A 22,274-nucleotide genomic window follows, 5' to 3' on the forward strand; every position below is an offset into this window, starting at 1 on the left:
GGTGACCATCGGGCCTCTTCATGGTCGCTAAGCCAGGCCGCCAGCTGAAGTAGGCCACTCACCCGCCGGGCCTGCTGGGTCATGCCACTGCGGGACCCAGCCGCCCACCGACAGGCTAGGCCCCCACCAGGCCGGTCCGGCCAGGCCGCCGCCATCGCTGCCACCGCCGGAGGGAGAGAGCTCCAAGGCTCCTCCAGGAGCAACGCCAGGCCAGGCTGCCGCCGCCGCCGAAAACTCGACCACCGCCGCCGCCGTTGGAAAAGGCCCCCACCTCTGACACCGCAGACCAAGGGGCGAAGAGGAGAGGGTCTAAAGCCCTTCCTAGGGCAGAGCTAAGCTAGGCCGCCGCTGCAGCCACCGAAAAGCCGGCCGCCGCCGCTGGAAAATGCCAGGCCGCCGGCGGTCTTATCGCCGCCGGGGGGAGGGGGAATGCTCCGGGACTCCTCCCGAAGGAACCCGGGGGCGCCCCGCTTCGTTCATGATGGGCACCAATTTCTAAGCGAAGTAGTTGTGTGACTCGGGTTGCTGGGACGCCACCAATTAAGGTTCCATCTACTTGGTGGAATTTAATTGGGTGTTTCAAGGGAAATGTTTTTATATGGAGTTGGGCGACTGTGGAGGTTGAAATCAGGCATCTGGTGCATCCTGTGTCCACAATAGCGTCTAAAAGTTTTTTGGTTCCTCCTCCTGGAATTATTAAGTTCACTTTAATGGCAAAAGGAGGAATAGGTGCACTCACCATTGGGTCGTTTTCTGGTTGGGTTGAGTCGTCGGCAGGCAACTTGGATGATGGAAGGTCAGTGAGGAGGTCTGTGGCTTGCCTTGCGAAGCGACTGGTATTAGGATTCTTTCGAGGGGGGTTGCGTGGTCGGGTAGCAGTTGGTGGTCGATACTGTGGGAGGGGTGTTGGGGCTAGGCAAACTGACGCCCGATGACCTAGTTTCCCACAACGGTAGCATTTGATCATTGTTGAAGGTTGAAAGGTGGAGGGTGTGGTTGGTCTGGAGGGGGAGGATATTGTAGGTGGTCTTTGTGGAGCTGTAGTTGGTGATTGGCTTTGGAGGGTTGAATTCTCTGTCCAGAGCAATGGACACGTTGTACCAGGCATTCAGTTGTTCTGGGATTCCTCTGGTGGAGCAGGCCTTCCTGATGTTTTGATCAATTGCGTCTTTGAAGTAATGAAGAAGAATGGCTTCAGGCCAATGTCTAAGATTGCCAGCAACTCTTCTGAAATCCCATACAAATTGTTTGAGCGGCTTGTTGCCCTGTTTCATTGTTTTTAAGGTGGTTTCACATTCTGCAATTAGGTCATCATCTTGAAAACGGTTGCGAAGCAGTGTCATAAATTCGTGAACATTATTCAGTTCTGGTGCTTGTGCATTGTATAGCTGTGCTATCCACTCTGAAGCTAGCCCCACATTCATTCCATCTGAGATGGTGTCGATTAGGCTTCTTTCTGATGGGTATAGATATCTATATTGTTCAGCGTAAGCCTCAATTCTGCTGAGAAAGTAAGCCAGGTGGTGTGGATTCCCATCAAAGGTTGGTTTGAAAGGGGGAGGGGTTGGAGGGGGGGTTTAGTTGGCCTGCTTGCGGTTGCAGAGAGATTTGCGGGGGTGGGGCTGCTGCTGTTGCAGCTGGCTGTTGGGCTGCAGAGGGGGGTGGCATTCTTTTTGGCTGCTGAGAAGAAAGTCTTTGAACCGCTGCAGCAGATGAAACAACCGTCGGTGTGAGGCCCCCTGGAAAGGGAGGGGCTGAACTAGCTGGTTGCCATTGATACTGAATCCACCCTTGTCCCGGATAGAACGCCCACCCAGGCGGGATAGACGCTGCTGGAGGCAGCGTAGGCCTCTGCTGGCGGGAAAGATCAATTGGAGGGGGGAGTTGCGATCCCCCCCAGGCTTTTGGTGTTATTTGAAGTCCCTGCCGTTTGAAAGAGGGAGGGGGGGTTCTCTTGCGTTCATCGGAACGGCTTCGAGCTTCAGTAGTCTCTCTCTCTCTGGTGGGAGGGAAAGTGAATCTAGGCTGAGCTAAAGGCTCTCGAGGTATCACCTCCAGCCGCTCAAAAGTTTCAGGGAGGTCTAATAGAGACTGGGATTTCAGGGGGTTTTTCAGGTCCCAATCTAGGGACTCTACCGATTCTCCAGGTTTTATTGCCCTCCAGTGAGGTTGAGAAGAGGGAGGGGGCTCTCCATTCCCTCCCCCGGGAAATGTTTTCTCCCGACTGGCAGCTCACCCATGAATCAGAGTCCTTGGGGCGTGCTCCAAACGGACAAGCAGGCTGTTCTTTTTCGGGGCTTCGGGTCCTGTCGTCAGATGGGAAATAGGTGACTTCTACTAAATCGTTAGAATCCTGCTTCGTGGCTCCTTCTACGCTTTCAATTTGCTGCTCTTCCATCTTCACTGGGTCTTTGCACCGCTGTGGAGGTTGCGGAGACTGGGGCCCAGCACCCCTCTAACGGGCCCCCTCTGAGAGGAGGAGAGGGTACCGTTAGCAAAAGAAAGTTTTTACAGTTTTGGGAATAATGTCAAGGTTCCAGAAATACCTCTTCTGCGTAAAAGAGACTCGGAGGCATCTTTTCTTTTTCTCAAAGTCCTTTACTAGCATGAGGAGACTGGCACACGATGAGTGCAATTCCCAAAACTGAAGTTCCGGATTCGTTTCCCCAGTTATACAAACCCCAATAGTCCCACCCCCCTGACCCCTCTGACGATCACACGGTCCCACGTTCTTCCAGTTCATTCGAGTAACTTCTTGCCACTCTTCCTGCAGACGTGAACACCATCCGACCTTGACCGCTGGAAGAATGTTACCATACCCCTCAACCCCCCCTCCTCCCCTCAAGATAAAAATGTGGCAGCGTCTGGAAACCTAAAGTTTAATATGGTTTCCAGGCCTGACACCGACGCAATGAGGGAGGAAACGTAAGAATGCTTCGCTTCCCTCAATGCCACTAGGTAGGTCCTACTATAGGACCTAACTAGTGTCCGGTCAGTCTCGGAATGGCTGGATCTCCAGACACTCTCTAGGCGTCTTCTCCAGCGTTTCATCTCCCTCAGCTCCTCGGAGAACCAAGGAGCTGGTTGCGCCGGGTCAGAGGCCGCAAAGGCACGACACGGTCCAAAGCTCCAGCCGCGGCCTGTTCCCAGAACTGTTCCTAGTTCTTCAGTCGTGCCACGGGCCAGGTTCTCGGGAAACGGCCCAAGCTCCATCAGGAATCTTGATACACATTTTTACTATATTAAGTATAACATTCTATAAATTGTAAAAAGTGTTGTTTAATCATACACACACACACACACACACACACACACATACATATACATATATATGTTTTCATAGGTTTTCACGGGTATAGGTATGTAGGTCTTGGCATTTTTGGGTCTTTTCCCGTGTAAGGTTGAGAGTATCTTGGCGAAATTTCGATGAGGTCTCACTCATCATCTTCAGGCTGGTGTCTTTGGCTTCGTTTTTCTCGTCCACAGAACAAGTCAATGGCATTGCCCTCCTCCCGTACATCAAAGGCACCCCAGATAAAATCAGCAAAATTCTCCACAAACACAACATCAAGACAGTCTTCTACACAGACAAAAAAATAGCCAACATCTTAAGAAACCCCAAAGACGAGATCCATCTAGAAAACCAAGGAGTCTATGAAATACCATGCAAAATCTGCCCAGCCACATACATTGGACAAACTAATAGGAAAATAAATGCACACATCTCAGAACACAAAAACGCAGTCAGAAAAGAAGAAAAAACCTCCTCCCTTTTCCAGCACCTTAAAACCACAGGACACGAAATTGATTTTGAAGGAACCAAATTAATCTCCAGAACTGAACACTATAACAAGAGAATAATTATGGAAGCCATTGAAATAGAGAAACACCCCCACAATATGAACAAACGGGACGACACCTCCCGCCTACCAGACATCTGGAAACCAGCCTTGGTCAACAAACAAGTCCCAGCCATGAAAATTAACCCCAGACCCAGGACAACACAAAACGCCGCCACCAATCATCCTCACCAGATTCAAACCCAAACTCATCCCACAGACAAAACACAACCACCATCCAGAAGCCAGACCATGCTGACACTACTGGCTGCTTCGTCCCCCTCCAATCCCCACACAAAGCAAGCTGACACATGCCAGGAACACATGACAAGACCTCGGACTCGGAGCCAGGCTAGGGCCCGGGATGTTGCATCACAGCCATCTGCTCAAAACATCACATCACAGAACTCCAGAGGCCACAACACCAAAGCTCAGGAACAAAAGACTAGGACCACACCCACACAGGATGCTGCGAGGCAGCCAATCAATCTGCAAACACCCACTCCATTTACCAATCAAGATGCAACCATAGGACTTCCGGTGGCTCCACCGCATTGATGGCGGTCTTTTTTAGTCCGCTAGCTCCGTGATTGCGTAGAGCCACTCAGACAGCGCAAATCAGCTGTCTGGCGGCTCGGAAACCTTTCCCTCGGGTGAGAGCTCGGAAAACTCCGGATCCGGAGTGCTCCTGCCTTAATGGCAGAACAAAATGCTGCATCCACTTCTGCGATCGATATGGACCTGTGAATGGATTTTTAATCCAGACAGAGCAAAAACAGGAGTACTGGCAGTTATTTGTAAGGAAATGTGTGGGGGCACCTACCCTCTGGAATAAGCTTCCTCCTGGACTACGTCAACTTCCTGACCTCTGGACCTTTCGCCGCAAGCTGAAGACATATCTTTTCTTTCGAGCAGGACTGGCATAAAACGGGTTTTAAATTGGATTTTAAATGGGGTTTTATATTATGTATTTTATAATTTAAATTATTGGCCATATTGAATAAGTTTTTTAATTGGTTTTATTGTATTGTATTGTATTGTATTGTATCTGGCTGTTAACCGCCCTGAGTCCTTCGGGAGAAGGGCGGTATAAAAATTAAAATATTATTATTATTATTATTAAATTCTAATTCCCTAACAAGAGGATACTTTGTTGGAAAGATCGGAGACGAAGAAAGGAAATGGCGTTTTGTTCTTTGAAAGCGAAAGTTAAGGAAGTGCTTGTTAAAGCAGTTGGTGTTGAAGCTACATGAAGTCTATAAGAAGAGACTAAGTAAATGGATTGAACAAGAACTGATTTATTTTTTATTATAGTGTTCAAGAGGAGAAGATTTACTGAAGTTTTCCATTTTTTTTTTCTCTTTGCCATTTGGCATATTATAGCTTAACAGGCAATGGCTTTTAAGCAAACAAAGCTAAATGTTATCAAGGACTGTGAAATCTCTCTAGTTCAAATACAGAAGTTAAAAGAAAATCTTAAGGAATATTTAAGAGCTTTTTAAAGGAACTCTGGGAGGTTCAAATTTCTGTAATAGATCAAAAATTTAATGAAATGGAAAAAGAAATACTGGATTTTAAAGATATGGTGGAAACTCAGAATAAGGATTTGGAAAGTATAGTGGATGCATTCAAATACTTAGCAGATTATACTATTAAGATGAATGGAAGAATGGAAGAACTTAATCAAGTTAATTTGCATTTGGAAAGGAAAATAGAGAAGGTCCAAATGAATCAAGTTAATTTGAATTTAGAAAACAAAATAGAGGGAATACAGGTTAAGGTGGATATGGCAGATGAAGAAGGGGTTATCTTACAATATAGGTTAATGGCGTATGCTGTAAAGGTGAGAGGATTGAAGGAATGTAAGCAGGAGAATTTAAAAAAGATTTTTACACAGGCTCTTGCACACATAACTTGAGAGAATCCAGAAGATTTTGAAGTTAGTATTGAACAAATTTATTGTGTTAACTCCTGGCTCGCTAGACAGAGGCAATTACCAAGAGATGTGGTGATTTATTTTACAACTAAGAAGATTAGATATGGAACCTTAGAAGCATTTTATAAAAATAAATTTCAAATACTAGGACAAGATATAATAATGATGAAGGAAATTCCTCCTAAAATGTTAAGAAAGAGAAACAAATTTGCCTTTTTAGTGGATGAACTTAAGAAACATCAGATATAGTTTAGATGGGATGTTCCAGCTGGTTTAACAGTGAATTATAAAGGAAGAAAGTATTGTCTTAGTACAGTTCTTAAAGCAAGAGATTTTTATATTAATGTATTAAAGGCTGGAAATCCTTTGTTGCTAGAAGCTAAGTTGATTGGTGTCGAGATGGCAAAAAAGTGGGATAAGGATGTAATACAAATACAAGATAAGGGGAGGGGAGGAGAAATATTGGAGATGGGGGAATTAAAAGAACAAGGAGAGACTCATGTAGCTTCTAAATTAAAGGGTATTTCTGTCTATGGGAAAGGATAATTTTTTTTAATATAATAAAAGAAGAAAGTTAAAATAATAATTTAAATGGATATAAGTTGGAGATGTAATTTTAGTAATGTTATTTGATTAATTAAGAGTGAGAGATATAATTGGAATCTTATTGTTAAGAAAAGTAACTTGTTAAGGATTTAGAAAATATTTATTAATTTAAATGTTGGAATTATATAAGTCGAGATTGTTTAGAAAATGTTTAGAATACAATGTTGGGAATATGGGAATGAACTGGAGTTAAATGTTAGATTTAAACAAATTAAAAGGATGGTGTTTATTTGATGGACATACAAATATGGACTATAAGGTATATTTTCTAATTGACTTTTGATCGCCAAATACATTTTAGAAAGCAAACATGGATTATATTGAAGAATAACTCTTGATGCTGTAATATCGGAAGTTGGAATACCGCTTATTGTTGAAGAATGGACAGTAAAATTTATGAACTTAGATGGCAACGTGGAAATATCATATTTGAAGGACTGTTTATGCAAGATATATATATATATAGGAATGGAGAAGATAGACTGATATTTAAAAACTGGACTGAAAGACTAAAAAGTTAAATAATTTATGAATGGAAAGATTGTAAATTGTATTGCTACAATCCTGCTTTCATTTTTATGGAAAAGGGGAGTTAAGGGCTCAGAGACGGGTGGGAGCTTTTGGATGATTAGTATATTTTAGTTTGTGATTGTGAGTGGGGGAAGGAGGGAAGGGGGAGAGAAGAGAGTTAGGGTGGGAGGGATGTGGGGGATGTATGGGAAAAAATTTTGTAAAACTTTTTTAATAATAATAAAAAAAAGATGCAACCACAGAGCCAACCAACCCGCTCACAGCAACACACCCCACCAGTATTTATAGAGAGATGGCAGCTCCGACCACACTTTGCTCACAGAAGCACGAAGCACAAAGCCAAAAGCACCAGCCTAAAGGTGATGAGTGAGACCTCGTCGAAACGTTGCCAAGATACTCTCAACCTTACATGGGAAAAGACCCAAATATGCCAAGACCTACATAACTATACCCGTGAAAACCTACATGCATGCATGCATGCATGCATACATACATACATACATACATACATACATACATACACACACACACACGAATATATATATATATATGTATGTATGTATGTATATGTATATATATGTTTTCTGGTGTTTGTATGTAGGTCTTTGGTTATTCGGGTTTTCTCCCACGTAAAATTGGAAGTGTCTTGGCTACGTTTCGACGAAATCCCATTCTTCATCATCAGGCTAGGTGTTTACAGCTTAGTGCTTCTTAGTGCTTCTCCTAGAACCCAAATAACCCGAATAACCAAAGACCTATATATGTGTGTGTGTGTGTAGGTCTTTGGTTATTTGGGTCTTCTCCCGCATAAAATCGGAAGTGTCTTGGCATTGCCCCTAGAAGCACGAAGCTATAGACACCAGCCTGAAGATGACAAATGAGACTTCGTCGAGATGTCGCCAAGACACTTCCAATTTTACAGGGTGAAGACCCGAATAACCAAAGACCCTCACACAAACACCCACGAAAACCTCAGAAAACACACACACACACACACACACACACACACAGATAGTTATAGATATAGATATAGATATAGATATAGATATATTCGTAGGTTTTCACAGGTATAGGTATGTAGGTCTTGGCATATTTGGGTATATATATGAGGGCTTATAGCAATTATACTAAATTGCAAATAAACGTATTAATAGCACAATATAGACAGGCTTGACAAATATTTTCTAAGGGTAGAACCTATAAATCTGCAACATCTGTTTGATAGCAGATACATTGAGTAGGTAATGGGAACTGCACAATGTTATATTTAAAGTGACACCACAGGTAACCTCAGAATGCTTTTCCTTATCAGAAATGTAACATTTTCTATGATTTACATTTTTTAATTAAACAGTATTTCAATTTTTGCGACAGAGGATGTTTCTGAGGCAACACCTCAATTATAAAATTGTCTCTCAAAGGTGGAATGGTGGCATTTAAATGGTAAATGAAAACAATTTTATCTCCCTGATTTTATAATGCAACATAATTAAAGGTTTTCAACTCAAATTTTAGTTAATTTATGACATTTCATTGTTTTTGTTCTGCTATTAAAACTGCTTTTGGTCTCCTCATTAGTGGTTTAAAGCAGTTTAACAAATCCTTTCATGAAAGTATAGATGTTTAAGAATAGAATAGAATAGAATAGAATAGAATTTTATTGGCCAAGTGTGATTGGACACACAAGGAATTTGTCTTGGTGCATATGCTCTCAGTGTACATAAAAGAAAAGATACGTTCATCAAGGTACAACATTTACAACACAATTGATAAGAAACAATCTGATAGCTTAAATTTTACTACAACTATCTGAATTTGTACAGACCTGCTGTTCTTTGATAACAAACCAAGGCTGGAGCATCTTTCAGTAGTTTTGACTCTCTCCTCATCAACGCACCTTCTGACCCTTCCTGAGAATCCGACCAAGACTAGGATTCATCACAACTATTGCTCCAAACGTGGAGACAGAACATTTTGTGTGTGTGGAATATCAAAAATTGTCATCAGGCACTGCAGAAATCTTCTTGTTCTTGAATGGTTTTACACGTTGGCCTAAGAAACAAACACATGTCAAGTACTAGAATGAGTTGTGTAAAACTGAACGGGGATTAATGGCAGAACATTTGTGGAGAAGAAATATACATTGTGTCTTTTAAGTGTTTTAAACAAATACCATGTTTTCCTATTAAAACCAAATGACAAAAATATTACTCTTCAAATTCAATATATTAATATAATTATGTTGCAGATAAACAAAAGTGTTTAAAATCAAATATATCATTAATTTAACTGATGTAGTGATATCCAAGAGATAATGGGTATATAGAAGAACTACTAAAAACTTTCCATTGGAAATTAAAACAAATCAATGGATAAATTAAAAAAAAACATTGAGTTTTTAGTAAAAGTAATTTATCATTACAGTCAGATATCCAATTCAGTAATTCAGAAAACATTCAGTTTGCTTCAGATAAGAGACTAGAAATCTGAAATCCTATGTTTATAATTCATTATTATTAACACATAACTAATATTATGGTGTTAAGCTTTTGGACAGAATGGTTGTGGTACTACTTTTCTTTATTCTAATGGTTCATCAGCAGCTGTGGCTGGCTGGCATCATCCAAAACAGTAAGTTACATTGAGAATAAACCCCCCCCCAATCTTTACAAACACGGAGGAGATTCTAACACAGGAGGAAGCAATTCCCCCGGAGCCATGGATTACCAAAAAAATCAAACGATGACGGAAGCGACAGAGAGGTAAACGGGCTGGGATCTTAAACAGATTAAGAAATCTCAATAAAACTCCTCTGCCTCAATTTTCCTAACAAATGTACGTTCACTTGCAAATAAGATGGATGAAATACTCCTCTTAAACAAATACTATTCTGATTTTCGCAATTCAGCAGTTGAAGATAGCAGCCTGAACATTCCAGGGTTTCAGATTGAACGATCAGACAGAATTACAGAAACAGTTGGTAAAAAGAAAGGACAAGGCTTATGCCTATATATTAATAACAACTGGTGTCAAGTTTTAAAAGTAATTTACAAATCCTGTGACAACAATTTAAAGACTTTAATTATAAACTGCAAACCATACTATTCACCTCATGAATTTTCCTCATTTCTTCTAATTGCTGTTTATGTCCCACCACAAGCCTGTGTAAACAAGGCATTACGAACTCTAGCTGATCAAATCATGGAGGCTGAAGCCAAACACCCTGATTCACTGGCTATTATTCTGGGAGTTCTAAACAAGGCAAACTTAAGGAAAGAGCTACCAAAATACTTTCAGCATGTCAATTGTCCCACCAAAGGCAAGAATACTGTAGACCATTGCTACACTAAAAGATTCTTATTGGTCTTTACCACGAGCAGCTGTTGGACACTCTGATCATTGCATGATTCACCTTGTACCTGCTTACAGGCAAAGACTTAAAACCACAAAACCAACAATTAAATCAGTGAAGACCTGGACGGAGGAGTCAAAATTAAAGCTACAGGCCTGCTTTGACTGCACTGATTGGAATATTTTTGAAGATACCTCTGCAGACCTAGATGAACTCACAGATACTGTAACATCATATGTCAGCTTCTGTGAAGACCTATGTGTACCTACAAGGAACTTGTGAATATACAGTAACAACAAACCTTGGTTCACACCTAGACTAAAGCAGCTACGTCATTCCAAAGAGGAAGCCTACAGAAACGGTGATAAAATGCTGTACGATCAGGCCAGAAATGCACTAACAAGGGAGATCAGAGCAGCAAAAAGAAGCTACTCTGAAAAGCTAAAGAATCAGTTTTGCAAATGAACCAGCAAACATGTGGAAAACTCTTAAAAATATCACCGGCTATGGCAAACCTCCTTCCCAGGCTGAAGGTAATCAGCAACTGGCAGATGACCTGAATAGTTTTACTGCAGGTTTGAAAGGAAACTACAGCCACTTATCTCCACAACCTCCATCTCAGACAAACCAACAACAGCCAAGCCTCCTACAACTGATCCCATCCCATTGGGTTCACAACCCCTAGTGATCACAGAAAGGAAGTGCAGGACCTATTTCACAGACAAAAGCCAGGAAAAGCTCCAGGCCCAGACAAGATAACTCCTTCTTGCTTAAAAGTCTGTGCTGACCAATTGGCCCCCATCTTCACCCATATTTTCAATAAATCACTAGAGATGTGCTATGTTTCTTCTTGCTTCAAATGCTCTAACATCATCCCAGTGCCAAAGAAGCCCACCATCAAGGAGCTGAATGACTACAGACCAGTTGCTTTAACATCTGTAGTCATGAAAACCTTTGAAAGGCTAGTGCTTTCCTATTTCAAAACCATCATGGATCCGCTGTTAGACCCCTTACAATTTGCATACCAAGCAAATAGATTAACAGATGATGCTGTTAATATGGCTCTGCATAACATCCTACAACATCTTGAGTCTCCAAGGACCTATGCAAGGGTGCTCTTTGTAGACTTTAGTTCAGCATTCAATACCATCATTCCAGATACTCTTCTAACTAAGCTAAACCAGCTACAGGTACCTGAACAGACTTGTAAGTGGATCACAAGCTTCCTAACAAACAGGAAGCAGCAGGTGAAGCTAAGCAAGATCACATCAGATACCTGTACAATTAGCACAGGGGTCCCCCAAGGCTGTGTGCTCTTCCCACTTCTCTTCTCTCTGTATACCAATGACTGCATCTCCAATGATCCATCTGTTAAACTACTGAAGTTCGCAGATGACACAACAGTGATAGGTCTCATTCGAGACAATGATGAATCCTCATATACACGAGAGGTCGAACGACTAGCCTTGTGGTGCAACCAAAACAATCTGGAACTGAACACACTCAAAACTCAAGAAATGGTGGTAGACTTTAGGAGAAACCCTTCCATACTTCCACCTCTCACAATACTAGGCAACACAGTATCAACAGTAGAAACCTTTAAATTTCTAGGTTCTATCATATCGCAAGATCTAAAATGGACAACTAACATCAAAAACATCATCAAAAAAGGACAGCAAAGAATGTTCTTTCTGCGCCAACTCAGTAAACTCAAACTGATCAAGGAGCTGCTGATCCAGTTCTACAGAGGAATTATTGAGTCTGTCATTTGCACATCTATAACTGTCTGGTTCGGTTCTGCAACCCAACAAGAAAGACATAGACTTCAGAGGATAATTAGAACTGCAGAAAAAATCATTGCTACCAACCTGCCTTCCATTGAGGACCTGTATACTGCACGAATCAAGAAGAGGGCCTTGAAAATATTTACAGATCCCTCACATCCAGGACATAAACTGTTTCAACTCCTACCCTCAAAATGACGCTATAGAGCACTGCACACCAGAACAATTAGACACAAGAACAGTTTTTTCCCGAAGGCCATCACTCTGCTTAGCAAATAATTCCCTCAAAACTGTCAAACTATTTATTAAATCTGCACTACTATTAATCTTCTCATTGTTCCCATCACCAATCTCTTTCCACTTATGACTGTATGACTGTAACTTTGTTGCTGGTAATCCTTATGATATATATTGATATTGATTGTTCCTGATTGCTTATTTGTACCCTATGCTTATCATTAAGTGTTGTATCATTAAGTGTTAAATTGTATCCTATGACTATCATTTGTGTTGTAAATGTTGTACCTTGATGAAGGCATCTTTTCTTTTATGTACACTGAGAGCATATGCACCAAGACAAATTCCTTGTGTGTCCAATCACACTTAGCCTATAAAAATTCTATTCTATTCTATGGAGAGGGTACGCAACTTGGGCGTCCTCCTGGATGGACGGCTGTCTCTCAAAGATCATTTGATGGCCGTCTCCAGGAGAGCTTTTCACCAGGTTCGCCTGGTTCGCCAGTTGCACCCCTTTCTAGACCGGGATGCCTTATGCACGGTCACTCATGCTCTCGTGACATCTCGTCTGGATTACTGCAATGCTCTCTACATGGGGCTCCCCTTGAGGAGCACCCGGAGACTCCAGGTAGTTCAGAATGCGGCTGCGCGGGTGATAGAGGGAGCCCCTCGTGGCTCCCATGTAACACCTCTCCTGCACAGACTGCACTGGCTACCTGTGGTTTTCCGGGTGCGCTTCAAGGTTTTGGTAATGATCTTCAAAGCGCTCCATGGCATAGGGCCGGGTTACTTACGGGACCGTCTGCTGCCACCGAATGCCTCCCACCGACCCGTGCGCTCTCACAGAGAGGGACTCCTCAGGGTGCCGTTGGCCAGGCAGTGCCGACTGGCGACGCCCAGGGGAAGGGCCTTTTCTGTGGGGGCTCCCACCCTCTGGAACGAGCTTCCCCCAGGACTTCGTCAACTTCCTGACCTTCGAACCTTCCGCCGCGAGCTTAAGACACATCTATTTATCTGCGCAGGACTGGACTAGATTTTTTAAATTTTAAATGTTTAAATTTAAATTTGGTTTTAAATCGGGTTTTATTTTATATCTCTATTTTAAATATTCAGCCTATGTAATAAGTTTTTTAAATTAATGTTTTACTTTGTATATATATGTGTTTTTTATATGGCTGTACACCGCCCTGAGTCCCTAGGGAGATAGGGCGGTATAAAAGTATGAATAATAAATAAATAAATAAATTCTATTCTATTCTAATACCTCTCAGCAGTCACAATAAATATATGGTACTTTATTATTTGGTTTAAAAAAAAGTCTATCTGCCCTAACTGAAAACAGTAGCCTTTTCATATTTGGAATATGATTCTAACTTTTCTAAAAATGTCACCTGAAAAAATTAGCAATCACAGACACCTCTTCTAAGCTTACATGTCTTGCCAAATTTAATGTGAACAGGAATAAATATTTTCCAACTGATTTCTGACACTACACGCTTTCTGTTATACCTTGCAGGGAAGTTTCATGCCTGTTCTTTACTAATGATCAGTTTTTACCAAGCAATCCCTGATCTAACAAGAAATATAATTCTTATTCTTATTTGCATCATGGCATTATACCTGAATGGCATTGTGCAAGATGTAGTGTTGAATCACTGTCCTTTTTTAGGGCAGCTAATCACAAGGAGAAATGATGAATCCTGCCTAATATCTTGTGTGCATAATTCCAATTAATTTAGGCAGAGCACTTGACTCATGCTCCAAATATCAGGTGAAGGATTTGTCCTCTATCACTGAGTCATTACTTTCTTTTGCTACCCTGGGGTGGTATAATTGTTGTGCTTAAGTAATACATGATATCCATGATATGCATAATCTACAAGCAAAATAATAGACTCAAGCTCTATTGAGCAGCTGAATTTACACAAGCTCCATCTGGTCAAATTTTTATCATCCAATGGTAGTACAGATGGGGATCCATTTCACTCTTTAAAGTTACTATTCCCTGGTTCCATGTTTAACTGTTGTGCCTATCAAAATTTCCATTTTTGTTTATTGGGGAAAAAATAAGCAAAAAGAAGAACTTTTTACATTCCTTCTATTCTACAACAGTGTTTTTCTTATTTCTTAGCTCCTTGCAAGAACGAAATGTTCCCTTTTTTTTTTTAAGTCTTTTTTTTACAATACAGGTAGTCTTTGAAATATGACCATAATTGAGCCCAAAATGTATGTTGCTAAGTGAAACTTTTGTTAAGTGAGTTTTGCACCATTTGACAACCTTTCTTGCCATGGTTGTTAAGTGAATCACTGCAATTGTTAAGTTAGTAACATGATAGTTTAATGAATCTGGCTTTCCCATTGCCTTTGCTTGTCAGAAAGTCACAAAAAATGATTGCATGACCCCAGAACATTGCAACCATCATAAATATAAACCAGTTGCAAAGCATCTGAATTTTGATTATGTGATCATTGGGATACTGCAATGGTCGTGTGAAAAATGGTGATAGGTCACTTTTTTCAGTGCCACGGTAACTTTGAACAGTCACTAAATGAACTGTTGTAAGTCAAGGACTACCTGTAGAGACAGGTATTGTACATGCAAATAAGTGGTCCGTTATAAAATCCCAACTTTTATCCTGAAATTCAAAATCACTGCCTTTACCACAAGAGTAATGAGAAAGAATTAAAGGAGCTATCTGCCTGCTACTTCCAACATTTGCTATAGTAAAACTACTGTCTCTTTCAAGACAATGACTAGCATATATTCCTTCTTATCAGAAGGCTTTTCTGGGATAACACTTAGTTCCCACACCTGTGCTCCATTGCATTTGCTGCTGTTTGCTTTTCAAAAATATTCCTCTTTGGAATAAAAATTGGGTGGCTGATATCAGCTATTGAGGGTGAGGAACCTGTAACTGAGAATTACATACAACACTCTATTGTTACAGTTGTAGCTATTTATCACTTCATATAAAAATATTGGAGTTGTAATGGTTGCTCCAAAATACTATTCAAATACAGAGGTGTATACAATTAAAAACCAATTTCTTTTTAATGACAAACAGATTGGATAAGGGTGAACAGTGTCAGTTTCAGCTCTAACAGGTAACTCATGTTACGCTAACATAATTGTGTTGTCTGAATTACAGATGAATTCAAACCAATACCCATTAAGTAAAAAGATCGCAGTGAAATCAAACAGCAAAGTAAATTATATGATTTATTTGCACACAATGGTTAAGAACAGGTTCACAGAACTGAAAACTCAATTTAAAATAAACAGCCTGTAAAATGAGGGCCAAAATTGAGCAAGGAGAATAGCAGGTTGGGAAGTAAAATTAGACCTACAAGTAAGTTCCAGAGAGATACAGCACAGACAGTTGCAACAATACATGAAACTTCTACTAGTAGAATGAGGTAATCGAAGTAATACATTGGAATGAGAAAAGACTGACTTAAGGATTGGATGAAAAGATAAGAAATCTAAAGATACACCTGTGGCAAAGACATGAAAGATTTCCCAAAGTAATATAATTACATTGCTTGCTTTTCCACATTCCATGGAAATACACAACTACTACAAACTAATATGACTTCTTTTTTACTGTCTGTTCCTTCATCATATCCATTCCTATCATAAAATGCTTATTAAAAAATGATGGACAATCAAATTGCTGAAAAGAAATCCCTCAAATTTCAGTCAATCTCAGTGTGCAGTTCTAAACCTATGAATGCACCTAGTGATTTCCAGCTAGAGATAACTATTGTATAAAATATAATTGAGTTGCCTTCCACATCAAGAGAATGTCCAAGCAGAAGCACGGAAGAGGAAAAACTCAAGGATTTACTCTCTGGAATGCAGCCCTAGGCTTTAATTTCATTGTACTGCAGTGGGCAAATAATATCTTGTCTATAAGGCCTTGTTCTTGTCTACAATAAAGATTAAGATTAGAACAAATGAAGGCTTAAAACGTATTTTTTGTTTTAATAATAATTACAGGTTTATGTATTTTTACTGTTCTCCACCTAAAGACAGTAATATAAGTTTGATTTGATTTATATAGATCAATGTGCATCTGAGAGTTTTTGGCCAAAATAAGCAAATTGCTGAATAAAGTATTGTGGCTAGAAAGCTAAATTGTGATGTCATGTCCTGGCATGATGCTTCCCATTGCTATGTCGAGAGACAAGTTGCCTACAGACCCAGGTGAAAGTTGATCAAGTTGTTAATGTTTTTGTCCAGTTTCAGAAACAATAGGTGATCATGTAGCTGTTGATAGAAAAGCTACTGTTAATAGCTTATCAACATTAATACTAGCCTCTTTGTCTTAGAATAGAGGTTCCCAAACTTTTTTTTCTTCACAGCAAGGATATGATGACACAAATGGAAATCACAAAATCTAGCTTCTGCACTGCAATCACTTTAAATAGTCCAAGATCCAGGAACTGTGAGTTCACTACAGTGCCTTGTGGCACTGCAACAGTTTGGGAACTACAACCTTAGAAATATGACAGAATCCAAGCAAATTTTTTGCCTCTCTCACTCTATATAAATATTACATTTCCCTGAGCCCAGATTATTTCCTTGATGAGCAAACACACGTTTTTTAAGCAGCACATAATCAGGGGAGATGTAAAATGAGGAACTTTCTTTCCAATTCAGAACAGCCTACATCTGCACATCTACAATTAGAGACCTAACTTAAACATTCCAGTCAAACAAGTTACTGCCCATTGTGAAATCTATCGCTTTCCACAAAGCGATTATTCATTTCTGAAGAATGCTATTAAGTTTCAACTGTTAGCCCAGGATGTGGTATGAAATAAAAGAGGCTTTGCTGACTAATTTGAAAAGGTAACCCAGAGACCATGGCAGATTTCATCCAAATATGCATCGATCCTAATATAAGATGTAAGGTAGAATAAAAACAGAAAAAGAAGATGCCACTATGTTCCACTTTTTTCTTTCTATCTGCCCTTCCATAACCACAGATTTTAGCAGTTGCATCTTTGGAACTGGAATTTAGCAGAGCTCAGTTATGGTAGTGCTCAAGAAAATTTTAGCCGTTGTACATAAGACCTAACTCTATATTGTGGGTAACCTGTCATGTCATCATGAATGTCCTGTTAAAATTCCCCTCTCTGAAGCATTAGAAATATATACTTTTGAAACTCTTTCCTAACTGATGTAATCTATGTTCAGGAAGAACAGAATATATGTTTCAAACTTGGAGATCACCTTGGGTCGGGGCTTTGTCTTCTTTCTCTCCCCTTGCTGGAGAGTGGTAAAATTGTGCCACAACTTCTGGTTAGATTTTCCATTTTCCTTAGGAAGGAAAGGTTGTACAGTAGCTCTGTCACAATAGCTAGACAGATTAGCATTTGGAATATTTAACATAGCTCCTCATTTGTGACTTTGGTGATTTTTCGTTACAGCAGGCATATGTTTCTTCATTACACAGGTTGCCATACTGAACCTTTAAATTTATCATCAATGGCCTGAGCCGCCTGACCATTATTTTTATGGTAGTTGATCTCTTTTCTTTAATGGCCCATTTACTTCCCAACAATAGCCTCCCCTCCATTACAGGCAGTTTATCTATTCTTTGGACAAGGATTCCAGAACTTGGGTTGCCCAATCTTCTATTATGTTTTTTATGGCAAGAAAAACTGGAAACAGATCAGCTTATCTGAAGAACAATAAGAACTTCTATTACATGCTGTAGAAAAGCTAAAAAGCTAAATACTTTGAAAATATTCCAATAACTGCTGTGTATGAAATGCAATTCTCTCTCTATATATATATAATGGAATCAAGATTCATATTCTGCTGCTTTCTCTCAACGATACAGTGTAATGACGTAATTGTCTTTTATCTGGAAGTAAGTGATAACTGGCATTCCAGAGCTGTGGAAGACTGTGATGCAAAATACATCTTCCTACATCAAGACAATGTCCACAAAAGCATGTGTACATGTACACTTCGGGGCAAAATCCTAGACTTTGATTTCATTATACTGTAGAGGGCAAATGATCTGTTGTTGTGTATAAGGCTTTTTTCATGGCTGCAATAAAACTTTTAATCTAGCACAATTTTATCTAATTCTGTTAAGTCAAATTGCTAAATAAGGAGTTAAGTATGTGGAAAGCTGAAATTAATTAACACATCCTAATGTGAGGTTCAACAATCAGAAAAGATAATGCATGTTTGATTTAGATTTAATTTGAAATGAACTGTTTTGCTACTTGGTTCAATACTGTAAGCAAATAAAATATAAAACAATCCTAATCCCAAATTTCTTGCCTCATAATCTTTCCCTGGATTGTATTTTAATTCTTATTTTATGTAATTTTTTTGAAGAAATAATTGGGTCTTATCTTAATCTTGAAAAGTCATTCACATCTTTTAAATAAATAACTCTGAGGAGTTCTAAGTCATTGCTGTAAGTCAGGTGTGTCAAACTGGCGGCCCGCAAGCCAGATGTGTCATGCGTAGGCCACATCCATCCCAGCTCCACGAAGGGGAAAATGTCGTGAAATGTCACATGATGTCAATGTGACAAGGCAGGTTTGATACCCATGCTGTAAGTAGAAAAGATGGTGGTAATTTACATATATGATACAGATAGTAGATAAATTTGGAGCAGATGGCAGCCAGAAATGGGAAGTGGTACTGCACTTGAGGGCTATCACCCTATTTGTTATTGGCTGTTACCCTATTTGTGAAGTTTAGAATACTCAAGTAGAAAAATATTTGAAGATGGTTTGTCATTAATGAATGTGTTGTGGTTTGTTGGCCACCTCCAGCAGCCAAATCAGAGGAGGCGGCGGCATGGGAGTCAGCATCAAGGCAACCTGAAAGCTCTGAGGGGGAAGTGGGCATGGGGCTGGCAGAGAGAGAGAGAGGCGGAGCCTGGGCTGGCCATCGGTCCTCAGAGGGAGAGTCAACAGCCCCCAGGTCTGGAGGTGACTGATGAGAAAGAGGAGGAATAGCTGGGTCCAGTGCCTGACGCACAGATGCACAAAAGGCAGAGGAGAGGAGAAAGGTGGAAATCTGTGGCCTAATCCTTGGGAAGGAAGAGCCATTTAGTGAAGCCCCAACCTAGCTACTAGTGAAGCCCAACCTAGCTCTGGGGATAAAAGGCAGTGGTGGGGAGATGAATAGATGGCAGACAACTATTCATCTTCCAGCCGGACGGACTTGTTAGCCTGTGGTAAGAGAGAAACTTTTTGCCGGGACTGCTGGTGCTCCTAATAAAGGAATCTTTAAGTTAACTTCAGAGGGTTTGTTGTGTTTGGGGAGCTGGGTCAGAACAGAATGGGTATATACACATTTTGAAAAGAAGTGATAGCTTTAAAAAAAGCAAGTGCACTTATGTACAAGAGTAGATTTAATTCAAGACTGAATGAAGAATATCCTATAAAAATAAAGTAAACCCTATAACAAGATCAATTCAATGTTACTAAACAGTGAATAAGCTATCATTGTTTTTTTTTAATTTTTCATGTATTTTTATCTATCATGCTACTTAAGATTATTCTCCAGCTTTGCAAATATAAAAGATTATTTTCTTTTTATTGTTTGTCTGTGGTAAACAAGGCACCCATATTTTGTGACTTATTCTAAACATGTATCTGGATAACGATTGAATTTTACATTTTCAAAACATGAAGAAACCAAACTTTTCAATTAACTGAATAAATGTGATAAATCCCAAAATCATTGTGCAAATACCAGAAACTAATTAGACAAGTGGTTCTATTTATTATTGTAGTAGTTATTATTACTATACAGATATGTATGTTTTATTTTTTTAGCAGCAATATGGATGTGGATTGCAATTGCCTTATTTTGTTATCTTTTTCATCTTTCCAAGCTAACTTACAATATAAGTCCTTTGTGTAAGTTGCACTACAAGCCCACCTAACACTCTGTACCACGTATTTCATATAAACTGGTGGTTTTATATTATGCTCACACACTTACACATACACACACACACACACACACACACACACACACACCCTTCATTTTGTTTAATATTCTGCTAAAATAAGAAATCAAAAAACATATTTTGGCTTTTAAAATTAGTACTTTTTTCTGTTCACATATATGTTTTATATGTTCTCAAGCTATTCAGTTTATAAGTGATGACTGGTAAATATTTATTGTTTTCTACCTCTAAGGAAATAGAAATCAATGGTAAACTTCAAAGATACATTTCTCCTCTAGGATTTCTTAAGATGATCAAACAAGCTGAAATAATAATCATATTGATGGCAAAATAAATCATAATGACTATGGATTTATTATTTAACAACTAATTATGGGGAAAAGGGATATTTTTGATAAAAGACTTCACAGAAATTTAAGTCTTTATGCAAAATGTTCTTCAAGCTCCTTGGTCATGCCTGCTTGGGAAGAAAGGACACAATGTTCTTGATAATACATACATTTATATTAAGAATTGAAGGGAAATTTAAAATAAGTTGTGAACATAAGTCTTAATATAGTTCTTTTATATATGAATATATTGGCATAAGCATAAGATCTGAGGGAAAAAATCAAATGTAATATTTTATTTTATACCTTTAAAACCACGTTTATTACTGGTGACTGCCCATACTATTCCCTGAAGTTTTCATGGCAAGGTTTCAGAAGTGATTTGCTCTTACCTTCTTCCTACAGCTGAAAAAGAGTGATTGGTCTAAAGTCACCCAATTGGTAACCCAGCTGGTATTGTGCCTATGTGTCTCCTGATTTCTAGCCTTATATCTTAATTACTCCACTAAACTAGTACTCTAACATTGTATTATATATATATCCTGAACAAGCAGTTTACTGTAATGTTAATGTAGAAGACAGGTAACTAGAAAACTGGTCTATAGAAGTCTATAGAATGTCAAGAAATCAGGTTCTCTTGGTAATTAGGCAGTTTTCTATTCTGGAAAACTCAAGAGTTGGTATTTAATAAGCCTCTATTAGTTCTAAATTGGTTACATATAACTCCTTTGTTTCTGCTGTAGAATATTATTCTCAAACGGCTGTCACAGATTCTGTCTGGACTCTAGTTCCTCTTTCAGATGCACCACATAGCACCTGCTCTGGTTTTTGAATCCCATTGCACTCAGTATTAAAAAAAACCCTGTTCAATCTTATCTGCAAAAGCTTGCATTTTCTGACATCATTCTACAAAGTAAATCATTTTGTAATCTTCCCATTGCTTTTTCTACAAATTGCCCCACAGTCAGCAATTGCTGTTTCAGATTAAACCAGCTGAGAACAGCATCTGGAATGATATTTCATTACTTTTTTTTCACATGCTGATGACTCTCTTGTCTAACAGAGACTTTCTTCGATTTTGGTTTATTCCAGATGCGTTGGGACTGCAACATCCAAAATTTATAGTCTGGGGGAAAACTGTAATCAATCAGTAATGTTGGTATACATACATATACTAATTTTCCAAGATAAATGAAGCACAACAAATCATAATATGTGCTATATTTCTATTTCTGAGAGAAGAAAATGAAAGCAGGACTCAAAAAGTATGATCATATTTCTAGTATTTTTATCAGCACTTATAGCAGTACCTGTCCTACTTTGCAGTTGCAGTGTATAAAGAGACTTTGACATTATTATCAACCTTAGTTTCAAGATAAATAAGATTTGTAGATACAGAGTCTTGCCATTTATTTTTCTCTTAAGTAGAATAGCTTATTAAACAGGAGTAGTTCTAATAGAGCAAAGATGTCTAGTGAATGCTATAGTCATGAACACCAGATGATTGCATTATTGTACAAATTATAAGTCATTATAATGGCTGGGTGGGGGAGTGTATTAATTCAGAGCCATTTGGGGAATCATTAAAGCCTTCAAGTTTCATTTCAGACACAGAGCATACATTGTCGAGCAACATGATTTCATTGTTTACTCTATCACCTACTGGAAAACAGGTATTAGTGTCACATTATCATAATAATATCAA

General features: G+C 39.3%; 1 protein-coding gene across 2 annotated transcripts in view; it reads right to left on the bottom strand.

The window, feature by feature from the left end:
• TAFA2 (TAFA chemokine like family member 2) overlaps window positions 1-22,274 on the bottom strand; it is a 260,472-nt gene that overhangs the window by 38,069 nt on the left and 200,129 nt on the right. For both annotated transcript variants that reach the window (XM_058191120.1, XM_058191121.1), the window contains exon 5: window positions 8,738-8,964. In XM_058191120.1, the coding sequence (XP_058047103.1) occupies window positions 8,953-8,964 (12 nt within the window). In that variant the 3' untranslated portion in view covers window positions 8,738-8,952. The remainder of the gene's footprint in view (window positions 1-8,737; window positions 8,965-22,274) is intronic.

This window comes from Ahaetulla prasina, chromosome 7 (assembly GCF_028640845.1).
Source record: "Ahaetulla prasina isolate Xishuangbanna chromosome 7, ASM2864084v1, whole genome shotgun sequence".
NCBI classification, from domain to species: Eukaryota; Metazoa; Chordata; class Lepidosauria; order Squamata; family Colubridae; genus Ahaetulla; species Ahaetulla prasina.